This window comes from Zonotrichia albicollis, chromosome 1 (assembly GCF_047830755.1).
Source record: "Zonotrichia albicollis isolate bZonAlb1 chromosome 1, bZonAlb1.hap1, whole genome shotgun sequence".
Lineage (NCBI taxonomy): Eukaryota > Metazoa > Chordata > Aves > Passeriformes > Passerellidae > Zonotrichia > Zonotrichia albicollis.
In genome coordinates, this window is record NC_133819.1 from 134049744 (window position 1) to 134064996 (window position 15253).

General features: G+C 39.7%; 2 protein-coding genes across 9 annotated transcripts in view; one reads left to right on the forward strand and one right to left on the reverse strand.

Annotated features, from left to right (window-relative positions):
* Window positions 1-15253, forward strand: part of RBM12B (RNA binding motif protein 12B) — a 25276-nt gene continuing 10023 nt past the window's right edge. Inside the window, exons 1-4 of one of the 8 annotated variants that reach the window (XM_074555135.1) lie at window positions 66-137; window positions 1220-1875; window positions 3013-3058; window positions 3743-14776. In XM_074555135.1, the coding sequence (XP_074411236.1) occupies window positions 3771-5870 (2100 nt within the window). In that variant the 5' untranslated portion in view covers window positions 66-137; window positions 1220-1875; window positions 3013-3058; window positions 3743-3770 and the 3' untranslated portion in view covers window positions 5871-14776. The other 7 variants (XR_012583213.1, XM_074555101.1, XM_074555124.1 and 4 more) reach the window with 7 other exon arrangements.
* The window catches only part of CIBAR1 (CBY1 interacting BAR domain containing 1), a 25346-nt gene continuing 15340 nt past the window's right edge, over window positions 5248-15253 (reverse strand). The window contains exons 7-8 of the mRNA XM_026797916.2: window positions 14673-14792; window positions 5248-10822 (exon numbers count right to left, since the gene is read on the reverse strand). Of these exons, the coding sequence (XP_026653717.2) occupies window positions 10712-10822; window positions 14673-14792 (231 nt within the window). The 3' untranslated portion in view covers window positions 5248-10711. The remainder of the gene's footprint in view (window positions 10823-14672; window positions 14793-15253) is intronic.

Consider the following 15253-nt stretch of genomic DNA (forward strand, 5'->3'; position numbering starts at 1 on the left):
CCCCGCCCGGAGGGTGCGCGCGCAGGTCGGCGCTCGCGCAGCGCAGCTTCCCCTCAGCGTTTGGGGGGGCAGTGGAGGCGGCGCCATCTTGGCGGAGCCGTGCCGGGAGCTGCGGCGCTCGCTGAGCGGCGTGTCCGGTGGGTGCGTGGATGGATAGCGTGAGGGACAGAGCACGCCTCCCCTGGGTGCGGCGTGTGGCCGAGGGCGGCGCGAAGTTTGCCGGTTCTCGGTTACCCGACCCTCGCGGAACCGCTGCGCGGCCGCTCGCTGTGCCCCGGCCCCGTGTACCCCGGCTTTCGCGTGTCTCTGGGCTTCCCACCCCACTTCCCTGCTCCCGGTGCTTCCCTCAGCCCTGTCCCGGTGTCGGGAAGCAGACGGGCTTCTTCATGGGGGCGCAGCAGCGGCGGCTCTGGCGGGCCGCAGCGCGTGTGGCGCGGGGCGCCCTCCCCTCGCCCCGTGCCCGGCCCTGCCGCCCGCCGCGGGTCTCCAGCAGCGCCGGGGCCGGCGGGCTGACCTGCTGGGAAGCGGTTCCGTGCTACATTCGACCCTGTAGCGGGGCCAGCTGCACAGCTCACTCATGTTTTCCTTCCGCACTGTGCAAACTGCCATTCGCAGCAGCCTGCTTCCTCTGTTGAGGCTTATTTTGAAGAATAGGATAAGAACCCTTCCCTTGTTCCGCTGGTTATTCTATACTGGTCCAGTTTCGTAGACGGGGTGTTTCTGTGGGTGTTCTTTCTAGCTTGCAGTGTGTGTGTAATCTTGCAGTGCTATGATAAAAATCCTAGTCTAGTGCAGACTTAGTTTCCTACTGCGTTTATAAGTTGTGGATTATTTTAATGGCATTAATGTTTGGAATTTCCTGAGACTGTGGAAGAATAGGTATTGTACTGCTTTATAACCAATTTTGCTCATATATAAAATTTCATAAAACTGTACACTTCTGTGCTTTTAAGCTATGGCATGAAGTTGTTTATTTATTCTCTAAATCCTTGCTTTCTGAAGTCCTTGTTCAGCTAATGAATTGCTCCTACTTTTCTCGACAAGTCAAATATTTTTGGTTATGCACTTTAAATTTGGATGGCTTGTCTATGCTTTCTATCCATGTGTGATGGTTTACTGTACAGTCAGTAAGAGCTATGATTTGAACTTGCATTTGTTTGTGGACTTGTTAGAGATCCCATTATGATCTCAACCACTGGTCTGGTTTTCACCACTGAAGGTTGTGTATTGTATCCCTGGTGCATCGTGGAGAACTTGCTGTTTATCACCGAAGAATTATGGAGGAGAGCTGTTGTGAATGATGTTTAAAAATTGGGATAAGAAAGCGGAGTTGTGAATCCAGAAGTACTACAGATTAAATACATCACAAAGTAGCAGGGCAGCGGATTTGCTTTTTCAAGACATGAAGGTGCTGTATGAAAACTCTGCCCTTGAATTCTCCATGCTTTTTTGGCACTGTCATTGCATCTGTTGAGAAGACACGTTGTAAAGTGTTCTGGGTCTGGCTGGGATGGAGTTAACGTTCTTCACAGCAGCCCATACAGTTGTTTGGATTTGTGGCTAAAGGAATGTTGACAACACATCGGTGTTTTGGCTGTGGCTGAACAGTGCTTGCACAGTATCAAGGCTTTATCGATGTTCCCTACTCTGTTCCTGCAGTGAGTGTGCTCAGAGTAGGTGCGAAGCTGGGAGGGAACATGGCTGGGACAGCTGACCCAAACTCACCAAAGGGATATCTGTGACATGTAACATCATGCTGGGCAACAAAAACGGAGGTAGAGGAAGAAGTATTTAAATGGTTTTGGTTTCTATCTTGGCTCCCAAGGCAGTTGTTATTTGGAGGAAGGCTGGACATCAGTCAGCCTGTGGAAGGTGGTGAGTGATTTCCTTTGTTTTGTGTTTTTCTTTCCACCAAGGAAACTGCCTTTATCTTGACCCACAAGTTTTCTCGACTTTGTTCTTTCCCATCCCACTGATGGGAGGAGGAGTGAACAATCAGCTGTGTGGGTGCTTGGCTGCTGGCTGGGGTCCACTCACCACAAAAGCACAGAGAACAGATGGTCTTCAGGGAAGTTTGTAAATGGGCAGTTGTTTTCGGTTTGTTGTGCTTACAGAGTACTGGTGCAGAAGTGACATGGAGTCTGTTAGTGACAGAATTGGGGCTTTGCTCTTGTTTTGCTACGTTCAGGTGGAGTGGCAGTAATGGTTGTTGGTAGGTTACTCGTTATCAGGATGTGGTGCTTTACAGAGCAGGGTTTGTAGAAGGAGTGTTTGCAAATGCTCGGAGCATTGGGCTGTTGTGTTTGTTTTAAAGGGATGCAGTCATTTGCTACAGAGGCTTGTGTTTGTTCTGAGAATATTGTCCTATTTATTGTGTGATGTTGGAAAATGTTGAAAATCAGGGTCTGTTAAGTCAGTGTATTCAAGGTTCTCTTGTTCTTATGTTTGAAAGGCAGTAGAGTAAGGATTTAGGGAAAATACTGAAGTTGGCTTGGTAAATTCAGGTACATTGTGAAGTTTCTCCTTGTTGGATATTTTTGCTCTTTCATTTGATGGGCTTCACTGTGTATGTTAAGTGCAGTGCTGGACTGGTGAGTAGCATACTCTTGTGAAGTTTGAATCCAGGTGGATTTCAGAAGAATGGACATGTCGTGTAATCCTGAGATGGACCTAAGCACCTTCCAAGAACTCAGCTGAGAACTGTTCCCTCGATATGTTGTCTGTTTCATTGCAACAGTTCAGTGTGGCACAATTGATGACCAAGTAATCTCATCGTATTTTCATCGTTTCCAGAAGTCAACTTAAATTATGAATTTCTTTTGCTTCTAAAATGGAAACAGAAAGACGTGGTGCATGGCATCTTGGAACATGGAAGGAGTTCTTCACATGGGTTCATAACGTGCTTGGCTTTAGTATTAGCCACTGCTATGGATGGGCTGCAGCAGTGTAGCACAGTGTGTAAAGCAAAGTACAGGTATCAGCCATTAATTATGTTTCGTTTTCTTTCCACAGTTAAGTTGATTTTACAGAATTTATCAGGTCTCCAAAGCAGAAACAGGTAAGCTGTCAAAAGCTTAACACTTCTCACTGAGTATTGTGACAAGATCATACACAGCCTTTTTTCCTCACAGACTTGTGGCTGGCAGCTAGGATATGCTTGTGGCCACTGCAGTTAATACTCTGACTACGCCAAAGAGACAACATTTTTGAATGCTGAGAAAACATACATTATTGAACAGAACTGATCACTGGGTAGAGCAACTTGTCAAAGCAGTAAAGTCATCATTGTTTGTTTGTGAGTTACTTCATTTTCCAGTGACATAGTTATTCTTTTTCCTTTCTCCTTTTATCAATTAGTGTCCTGATCAAAAGTAAACCGGATTTTTTTTGTTCCTTAGGAGTGGGCAGAGATCTCTGGCACATAGTAACTATGCCGTGAAAGACTTGAGGTGTTCTTTAGGTATTGCGGATGGTGAGGAGTGGCTTAGGTGGATTTTGTTGCCCTTAGGGTAGGGAATATTGATAGATTTGTGCACGAGTGCTGGTGGAGTAGCTAATTGTTCTGACTAATCAACATTCAGTGAATTGTTTTAATCTTGTTCCAGTGAACTTGTGGGTTTTTTCATACCTTCTCTCTTGATGAGACAAGGGCATTCATTAAAAAGGCTCTAGCTTAAGTGATAAGATACTGTAATAGCTGAGTACTAAAGACGTGCTATCATGTGTACCTTTTTGTCTGCAGGTGATTTTTGCTGTGGGTTGAGCTCAGCATGGCTGTAGTCATCCGTTTACAGGGGCTTCCTGTTGTTGCGGGTCCTCCAGATATTCGTCGTTTCTTCTTGGGATTGAATATTCCCGATGGAGGTGTGCATATTATTGGAGGAGAGATTGGGGAGGCTTTTATTATATTTGCCACAGATGAAGATGCACGGCGTGCCATGAGCTGTTCGGGAGGGTTTATCAAGGACTCGCGCATAGAGCTCTTTCTCAGCAGCAAGGCAGAGATGCAGAGTACCATAGAAATGAGCCGGAAACGATTTGACCGTGGGGGACGAGAAACTATGTCTGGCTCTAGAAGAACAGGTACTAATGGTTCTAGTGCATCAAGTATTGGAGATATACCACATTTAGTTACAGCTTCCCCAAAAGGAATAAGAAAGCCTAGTTACGGGCCACCAAATCGCCTGGAGGCTGGGTTCCATACCAACGGCACAAGATACAGTGATATGGGTATGCCTAAGTCAAACTATCAGTTGAGAAAGGATTGCCACCCGTTTAACCCGGATGATCGTTACCTGTTTCTACGTGGCATACCTTACTCTGCAACAGAGATGGAAGTACGTGCTTTCCTTTCGGGGATTCGCGTGGATGGAGTGATTCTGATAAAGCACCGTAATGGTTTGAACAATGGTGATTGCTTGGTAAGATGTGCTACACCCGGTGATGCCTTAGAAGGACTTAAACGTCACAGACAATACATGGGTCAGAGGTTTATAGAAATCAGTCCGACTACAGAGGAACGGTGGATGGAATGCGGTGGGCGGATAGACGTGCCAGATGAAATGGATGACTTTTTGTGTGAAGACCATTCTCCGAGAAGTTCGGGCTACATGCATTCAAGGAAGCATTCTCGTTCAAGATCACCAAGGAGACAAAGAACACATTCTCGTTCCTCTCCCAGCCAGGAATATTACATACACTTAAGAAATCTGTCTTTTAATGTGGAAAAGAGAGATTTGAGAGATTTTTTTCCTGAATTGGATATACACAGCAAACAGATTAAGATTCTAACAGATAAGCATCAGAAAAGGACTAGAGATGCCTTTGTGGTGTTCAGGAGTGAGAGAGAATATCAGGCTGCTTTGGAATGTCATAGAAAGATTCTTCTCAATCGTCCTGTGTACATTTTTCCAATTTCAAGAAAGTCAATGTTGAAAATAATTGACTCTTGTGAGAGGAAAAGATCGCCGGACAGAGATCACCTTGGACAGGCCATATCAGAAAAAAGTTACCGGGAAGGTCATTCCAGCCCTAAGAATTGCGTTTATGTAAGGAATTTTCCGTTTGATGTGTCAAAAATTGAAGTGCAGAAGTTCTTTTCAAGATTTGATATTGACGAAGATGATATTTACTTGCTCTATGATGAAAAAGGAGTTGGACTGGGAGAAGCACTAGTGAAGTTTAAATCTGAAGAACAAGCTATGAAAGCAGAAAATTTAAACCGCCAAACATTTTTGGGAACAGAAGTGTTAATAAGACTTATATCTCAAGATCAGATGCAGAAATTTGGTGTCGCTGCATCATTATCTGCACCAAATGAAATGCATGGTCATTCACATCCGTATGACAGAGGTGACCTCTCCCATCCAGTTGGTTCACCATCTGGGCCACCACAAGGGCCACCCATGCATTCTTTTGGTCCCCCTGGGAACTTCAGGCATCATTCTGAATTCAGACATCCCCCTGAGGACTTCATGTGCCCTCCTAAGGATTTTAGGGGTCCACCACCCCTCATGGATTTTGGTGGTGACGGTGAACCTTTTGGCAGAATGGAGTTTGGGAATAATAAAATGGGAAATTTTCCGGAAGGAAGATTTATGCCAGATCCAAATTTCAGTGGTGGTTCTGAACGTGTTGTTCCTATTCTGTTGAAAAATTTACCTTTTAAGGCTACTCCTAATGAGATTCTGGATTTTTTCTATGGCTATAGAGTGATACCGGAGTCAGTTTCTGTGCAGTACAATGAACAAGGATTACCTTCTGGTGATGCCATTGTTGCTATGACAAACTATGAGGAAGCTATGGCTGCTATTAATGAACTGAATGACAGGCCCATTGGTCCACGGAAAGTTAAGTTGAGTTTGCTGTAAAGGAGGAAAAGATGCTCTAATAACACATTCTAGGTTTGACAGTATTGACAGTTATTTTAACTTTTAATTACTGGAAGATGCAAAACAGTTTCCATCAACGGTTGTAAATAATACCCGGTTCAGTTGTTTAGCTCTTGGTTGAAATACCTGTAGGACATTGAATGTCTTACATGAAGGTATAAAAGGATGGAGTTGTAATGCTTTGGGTTTTTTTTTTTTAAGATTAATTCCAATCTTATGTCTTTGCATCAAATAAAAACGTAAGTGCTGGTTGACTAACCACACAAACGGTTCAAATAGAAGATTTTCAGTGCTACCTGCATTAGTAAATGACACTTCTTACTAAGGTTAGCTTAATAAAATTTTAATTTTTTTTCTGGTTTATTTTTGTGTAAACCTTTCAGGTTTTATTCGGTTTCATATGTTTGCAGGCATTCCTGTTTAAGAGCTTGCTGTTCTCATTAGCTGGCTTTGCAATTTTTTTAAATAAAAAAGAAATTGCCATTTAAATGTGTGTCTTATATTTAAAACTTGTACAGTTAATGATCTCAGTTATTATGTTCAGCAGATCTGGGTCTTGGTGAGAATGGAGAATGATGCTGGCTGCTTTGTCTGGAAAGATTGAACTGGTAGTTTGTCAACATAGCAAAGGATGGGTAGTTGACAGAGCTTGCAGAGGCTGTATCCATCAGTTAGGCTTTTTTCTCACTCACTATAGTACCTTGAGGCAGAAAATGAGTGTTGGAATTAGATCAAGAATTCTGACTGGAGTGGTTTTGTTTTATCTTCACATGCTGCGTAACATGAATACTAACTGGCTAATGATGTCTGGATGCATTCCAGGTCAATCTGAGATTAGTTTTAACTAACATCTCTCACTGGCAAGCTGACAAGCGTTATTTTCTTATGTAATAAAATAAATGCTTATGTCAGCATTTAGAACGTGTTGTTTCCATTGGTTTGTTACCAGCATGTTTAAATTTTAGGAAGAAATAAAAGCTTGGGAAAGCTGTGTCTTCAAAATTAAGGCTTAGTGGGAAACTTTGATTGCATGTGCAAGGACTTTCGTTGACATTACAGCTGTGCAAGGTAGTATCTGTAGTACTAAAGGATTAAGGCTCAGTCCCCTCAAACTGAGACAACAAAGTTGCAACTTGGCAGTGAAAACTTCTAACCTTTGCTTGTTCAATAAACAGAATTCCTAAATTCCTGACATAGGGAGGTCTCTATTCCCATTCACTCCTCAGAGCAAGTTTTGGCTTATCTGGCCTTGTCTATTGCATCTTTAATAGCTTTAAGGACAGAGCTGTCCAGGCAGCCTTCCTAGTGAATGATCCCCCCTCACTGGTGGTCAAACCTTTATTACTTTTTGTGAAGTCATCCTAGTGATTGCAGGACTTCCATGACAACTGTTTCGTACAAGAAAATAGAAAGAATGGGATTTTTTGTTGTGTAATATTTAAAAAGTTAGCATAGCTTTATTTCTTCTGCATATTATTTATTCTGTGTTTTAAGTGCCAAGAAAAAACCTCTCTGAATGGTAATGCAAGGTCTGTAAATGTAGATTCCTCTGAGCAAAGAAATATAATGGCCAAGTTTTCAACTTTGAACACATACTGATTTTTGCTTTCTGCTAGGAATTAGCTTCAGAATCATATAGTTTTGAATCCTCCTCTGAACTTAAAAGGAATTAAAACCCAACAATTTTGTGCTTTATTTAATAGCTACTTTAAAAGAGATCAAGGAGCCAGAAGATGTTGCAGGAAAAATAAAGACATGAGATTTCTCAAAATAAACTTCCCTGACCATCATGTTGAAAACTTCATTGTGACTATTTTTGTAAGTTAGCATCTTTAGAACTAAGCTGTGTTGAAAATATGAATACAACTAACTTCTCCAGTTAATCAGTTTTAGATGATTTGTTGATTTTAAAGTGCTTCTAGTTACTACACAACAGGAGATTTTGAACTTGGAGGTTGGAAAGGTAAGAGTTTAGGAGGTTGCTTTGCCAGTGAAATGTGAGATTATCTTTAAGAAAAAAACTGTCTGTTTTCAGAAAAGGTTAAGAGTAAGTGCTTATAAGATACCATTAGCTTTTCAGATGGTAAACCTTTCCCCCCAGTGAACATATAAAAAGTGTCATAAAGCTTGTAATGGCAGAGGTCATAATTAAGGCATTACAAAATGGTCTTTTGTTTGCCCTGTGGCTAATTTGTATTTAATTTAAAGCCAGATTAGAGTTTATGACTACTTTAGGTTAATCTGAAATGTCTGATTGATAGACCAAAAAAAATGACTTTCTCACAGTCTGTAAAGAGCTGCATCTCGAAGTACATACAGATGCACCGAAGGAGAGGAAACAGTGCATCAGCTAAATAACAAGGTTAGTAGGACAGCTGGTGCTTGGTTTATAGCTGTTGCCTAGTTGGTGTTTTGGGTTGTGTGTGTCCATCTGCCTCTCCAGACTGGGCATTATATTCTGATTCTGCCTGAAGAGATGGTTCAGGTGCATGGTGTGATGACAGCATTTCCTGGTAACAGGGTTCTGTGACATCACATGTTTAGTGGTTTGGAGGCACTGTATTTCCAGTACAAAGGACAAATCAGAGACTGCCTATAATTACATGGCTTGAAATCCTGTGCTTCCTTTTTAAGTACCATTGATACAGGAAGGAGTAATAAATGAAATGCTACATTTGGTGATGCTTATATAAAACATGGAAAGTTTTTTTACTTATGTCTTCTCTGAAGTTGCTTTTGCTACCGTTGTCCAAAATTTCTGATGTAAAAGAGAACAGTTTCTGTTGTCAAAAACTAGAAATAGTGATCACCTACGAAAGCAGCTTGAGGCATCTATTAGGGAAAGTCGAACAGGACAGTCTGATGAGCACCCTTAATCCCTAAGGAATGTGCCAGTGTGTTCAACAGACAGGCAAAACAGTCTAGGCAAGAATGGTTGTGAGTTTGCATCATCTAGGGCCAGTGATAAAAAATACAAATGAGTGAATGGAGTAACTGCAAGTTACCACGAGAAAGTTCTTTGCAGAAGGATCTTTAGGTAATATTTAATTCTTTACTAACATCCTAAATTGTTATTCTGGCTTCTACTTCTGGTGAAGTATTTTAGTCAGGGACTTTTCATCTGTAGTTTTGAGGTCACAATTTCTGTGCAACATGCAAAGTTAAGACACCACACACGCAGGACAAAGTTGCCCAACACTATTTTTCTGGAAGTTTTTCTGTGGTTCCTGGAGTTGACTTTTTTGTGATGTAGGAAGAATGAATTTTATGCTTGTGAACTGCATAATCTTTTAGAGTGCAATTTATCTAAACAAAACTGCCTTTTTTTCAGAATTGCTTTCTCAAGGCATAGTACACAAATACTTGCTATACGAAAACCTGAAACTGTTATGAAGATAGCTATCTGTTTTGGAGATGGACTACTTCATTGTGTATGAAATGGTAAAGCGGTGATCACCAGAATTCTGATGTCATACTACTATTTATTGAAGTGTCTTAGTTGCTGAAACAGATGGGAATTAATCACATAGATACTTTTAAAAATTTTGCTCATTGGTATTTACTCCTTGCCAGCAGTAATTCAATGTCAGTAGTATGTAATGCTGGTGTAAAATTATTTTTTCAGTTTAAAATAACCCTATATTGTGAACTTTTCATTTATTTTCATCTCAATAATTTTTGGCAAAACCTGTTTTTTCACATGTCAAAACAGGTATGCATTGCATACATGTGCATCAGTGGACAAAAAGTAGCAGTATTATAAATGCACTTCCTGGCTTTTTTCTGTAACTGAAAGAAAGATTTTGTTATAATTTAAAATTATTTTCCCCGTCTCAAATTTAAATTCTTCTGCATTTTTTCTTTAGCAGATACTAAAGCTGGAGGTGAACAGTGTGGTAAATTTTCTGGCAGACAGCCAGTCACTGTTAAAAAATGAACACATTTTTTCCTCTATCCCCAAACAGAATAAGGAATTACACTCAAAATGTGTAATTTCTTCCTGTATGTTTGATGGAACCGGTAACTGAATCGCGTAGCTAAACACGTGAAATTTGAACTATGTATAGCATGTCAACTAATATAACAAACATCAACTACATAAAATATCCACTAGTTTTATCATGAAGGCACTTTTATTTAAAAAGCAAAGCAGCACTGAACATAAGATACTGGGCCAGGTCCTTATTTGTGACTGTTCATTCTGTATGTGTAAAGGAATCAAAAGTCATCTGTACCTGATGAATGCCTGAGAAAAATGAAAATAAGAAAAAAAGTACACCTCACCATGCCTTCTGCCATCCAGGGTGGATAGCAAAATGAAATCTTAACAGGCGGTTGCTGCAAACAGTTTTGTAATTACCACGGTTACTTTAGCATGTATAAACCCAATTATAACAGTTACAGCTAGAGTACTTAAAAAATTCAAGAGGTGTATAGCTAGAGAGGTAATATATTGGCAAAGTAAGGACAAAACAATGTTCATAACTGTTTGAAAGCTTCGTGCAGCTTTTGGACACTGTTCATCACGTAAGTTTAAGCAAATGTGATTACAATATAACATCTATGCAAATATAATACAGGCATCTATTTAAATATTTAATTTTCTAGCTACTGAAATTGCCCACTTTCAGTGGATTTTTTTCCATTCTTTCAAACCAGTCATTTGTTGTCTGGCACTCTAGAATCAGCACTGATTCTTGCTCCTGCTGGAGTTCTAAATATATAGCCCCGGTGAAATTTTAGATCCAACATACAAAAAAAGCCTTTAGGTGAAGGGGCTTTTCCCCCCTTAATAAAAAACCCCTCTTAGAACAGCTTTGTTATCTCACTTCCTTAGTAGCATCAAATTCATCCTCCTCATCGTCCTCTTCATCATCTTCATCTTCCTCCTCGTCATCATCTTCATCTTTTCTTAGCATTCTGTGGGAAATCTGATAAAAATCCAACAAAAGGATATAAACTATGTCATTGTTTGTTTTCTGCAAACAAAAAATAATTCTCCATTGGCATTTTCAGCCTAAATGTTTGCATGGTTTTCATTTGGGGGAAGGGGGTAAGTTGTTTATTTATTAACTGTTCATAACATGCACACCACTGGAAAGGTACATGATACAGAATAAAAATACTATAATGGTTTTTAAAAGCTAAAAATATCCGTGTAGTCCTTCAGAATTATTATAGGATAGGGAAAATGGTATTTTTTACCTAATTAATGCTAAAAATCAAATCAACAAGATGCAAATCAGTTTTTCCATGGGTTGGCTGCTGAAGCAGCAGGCTGAAGAGGAGTATTAGGGTCTAATCTTATCTTGAAGACATCAGACCTTGTCAGTTAAAAGCTCAAAAGGATGCTGCTCTAAGCTTTTTACCTTTTTTCCCAAGAATTAATTAGACAAACTTAAGAGTCTTGATTCATAGATGAACTTCTTTCCCTGCCCATCAGTGCTTGCCTCTGGAGTGACTCCTCCTTTTGGTTTATCAAACATTAAAAACAAGTGCCAGCTGCCATGCTTTCATCTCATTTGACAGATTCTGCAGTCTGTACTTTTTTTTTAATGAGGGCTCAATCTAATTCCTATTGAAGATGGATTCTTCACAGACAATGCAAAATTTAAAATTTAAAGAAGCATACATGTTTTTTTTTCCTTTCCCCATAAGAAAGAGAACATTGAAGACAGTTATCCAAGTCATCTGGAATGCTTTTGAAAAATTTCAGGTTCAGTAGTTCTCTAAGGGCATCTGCAGCTCTAATTTTGGTTATATTTTCTGTGTCTTCTCAATGCAGTGATATAATAAAAACTTCTGCACTCAAGACAGAGCTTGCCTTTTCTTTTAAGCAGCCCCCTATTTTAAAGGTCCTTAAATGCTTATTATTAAATTGACTTCTGACGTGTTACAATTCATTCAGCCATGTATGTAATGTAAGTTTTTTGTGTGTGCATAAAGCAAACTGCAGTCATTGAACTTCTGAAAGAAGAAAAATACTTAAGTCTTGTTCATGCTCACCAAGTATGTAATTTAGCTCGAAGCAAATAGTTGCTTACAAATTCCTGAACACAACAGAAAATGGAGTTAATCACTGGGTGAAGCTGGCTTAACTTGAGCTGAAATGTCTAAAGCAACAGTCTCTCATTCCATGAAAGAGGAAAAAGACAATGGCAGTGATTTGTAATTGGAGTTTAAGGAATGCTGCAGATTGAGCGTGTTAAGGTGAAATGAATTTCACTGGGACAGACTAATTTTCTAAGTTTTTTTCCTAGTTCAGAGCATCTGAAATTCTTCAGCAGAACTTGCATCATATTTCTGAGTAAAAGCTCCCCCCTTTCCTGAAACAGGAACTGTTTTTGCTTTATGGCTTTTTTCTGCTCACTACTCAAATACCTCTGACCATGCAGCAATTAACTAAATAGTATATTAAATATTATCACTGGTGGTGGTAAGATGGCTATCCTTAAGAACCAAACTGTATCAGGGAAGGAAGTTGAGAAAAGAAATTATGCAGTATAAATCCAAGTTACTGTGCCAAAGAACTAAAACATACCAATATTGAAATTTAGTTTTTCAGAACTTAATGCAAAAAAAGAATATGATAATTTTTTGACCATAAATAATTTTATGTAAAAATTAATTCTACGAGTTGCATGCAGGTGATGACAGTCCTTGCTTAAGCAGTTCAGCTCCATCTTTCACTGCAGAAACATGGCAATTCTGTCCACGTCTTAGTGCTGGAACATTTGGATGCAAACATTTTCAATAATGGTTAAAATGATACTCTGCTGTCCTACAGAGTGTCAGTGCAAAAGTTTGTTATATTTAATGGATGTAGATAAAACTTGTGTAGTTAAATTTGATTTAAAATATCTGGAAAAGGTCCTTCTGTTTTGCTACAGTTCTAAAATATAAGCTATATCAACCTGAATTGGTAGACCAAAATGTTGAGGATGAATTGTCAAGCGTTGTAAAATGAAGGACATAGCTCTTTGTGAGAAAATGAATCAAACTCAAGGAGTACTTTACATTTTTAACATACAGATAATACAGAAAGTTAGTCCACAGAGGCAGAAATAAATTCAAGGATGGTATGTGTTAAATCCTCTGAAAAGACCTGAACTGTGTTACTGGCACACTTTATTCCATCTGGTATGCAGTGACTTCTTACACTGTCCCCCACCTACACGTTAGTGTTTGTGCGTGTCTGTCCTCCCCTGCCCCACAGATTTGGGCTGTGTGATTCTGTGAACTGCTTCCCACATCACTTATACTGCTTTACAATGGAAATTGCAAAGTACTACATTACAGACAGTGAAGGATTGGATTACTGTGCAGCAGCAAACTAGATGTGTGAAAAATTTCATAGTGAAAGATTCACAAAAAAGATAAAACAAGTCACCTGCAGGTTTTTCTGAATACAGTTTTTTTTTTTTTCTTAAGACTTGTTTGGTGGTTCCAAAGATTAGGCCTCAGTGTAATTCAGCACCATGCTATTTACAGAATCAGAAAGGTCTGCCCTTTCTTCACTGACCTATGGTGACTGCATTAGTTGGGTGTTCCACCCCTTTTTTCTGCCATATGATCCTCCTTTGCAGACACTGCACAGCCAAGTAAGATGACCTTATTTTGAATTGCATTGCAGTTTCCCTCTAGGTCTAGATGACTTCCTGTTGTTTTCAGGTAAGTTAGAGGTTATGAGAAGACTAACACCCAAAGTTAAAATTAATAGCAGTCTAGGAAATGAGAAAGGTTAACCTGCAAGTTAGAATGGAATTCCACTCCACCTCTGGGAGAAATCACAGTGTACGTACTCTCAGTATTCTTGTTTTGTGTTTTTTCTCGTATTTTCTGAAGTAGCTTGAATTTGAAATTTGCTTGAGTGATAAAGAGGATTGGCAAGTTAGTCAGAGTAGGACTTCATGCACTGAATCACTAGGTTGTATCTCTTCAGATGACAAAATTCATACTTTCAACAGAACAGCTCAACTGTAATAATTGATCTGTTCTGTGTTGAGAGCAGAGAAGGCGTAAAGTGTGTACAAAGTCAAGAAAAGTTTTCCTAACTACAGTATCAATGCATGAGTCTATTCAAAGAAGAAAGGTTTTAAATGCATTTTAAACGTGGCTTTGTCTGTAACTGAAACACTGGTAAGAATCATTGCAGTTACAGAATTACAATTGCAATGAATTAAAAATAATTCATTTTGCAATGTCTGCAAGTTTACTGCTGTAAACAAGTGGCATAGATATTTGCAAGGTAGCTGGTCCAAAAAAGAGTGACACTGTCTTCAACTGTTTCACTCATTTTTACCATCCTTTTCCTCACCTGCTGTGAATTTTCAGAGTATAAAAGGAGAGGACTGTAGGTCATGAGTTTGCTCTGCTGCTAGAAGGTATCACTAGTCTGGATTAGGATGTGGTAGAGAGGCCACACTCTAGAATCTGAATACTAAAAGTATGCAAATATTTAGAGAATGTCACTACTCTTTCAAATAATCTCCTAGATCTCTTCTCTGCAAGATGCCACAGTTTGCTGATGGAAGACCAAGTATTGCTGGAAATGGCATTTGTCAAAATTAAGCAACACAGCTTTAAAAGTTGAGGGGTTTTCCCCTTCAATGATAAAGCTGCATTATCAAGAGCCTATTATGATATTTATGCCATTTAAAGTTTCTTTACATTTCTGATGGTCCTGAACTGAGTGAAGACAGTGGATCCATGTGCATTAACTAAAAGATTATCTTAAGTAGATCTTTCATATACTGATTTAGTATGCAATGTTTTTCTTACCTGTGCTGTTCTCAGTGAAGATTTTGAGGAGCCAGTTCTTTGCAAGGGGGACTTGGAATTTGCACGAACTATGTCTAAGCGAGACTGATAGTCTGGTGGATAGAGTGAGCTCCGAAAAACCTGATCAAGTGGAGAAAGCAGTCACTTAGATGCTTGCAAGCCAAGAATTACTGAGACTGAAGCTTGCAGAAATGCAGCATTGGAGAATAAAACTTGATCTAGAGATGTGCATCAACTGTAGTTTGGATTGATCAGTTTTAGGTGAAAAAATGTCCTTGCTTAACCTGAGACACATCAACATACTGATGTGGTCAAGGTAAACATTGTTCAGAGCTTTGGGGGCACTTACACAGGGAAAACTGCAATGGTTTCCCACCACCATATGTAGCTGAATTTCAGGCTAAGCTAGAAGTGTGAACCCCAGCAACTCCTTCAGGCTCTCCATTTCTTGCGAAGATGAACTCAAATGCCTTCACAAGCAAATCCCTACTATCAGACACAACTGCATCAAAAAATGTTACCAAATTGTACAGAAGATGCACAACTTAAGAAAAATTTGGGAAACCTCCTAGAATGCAGGG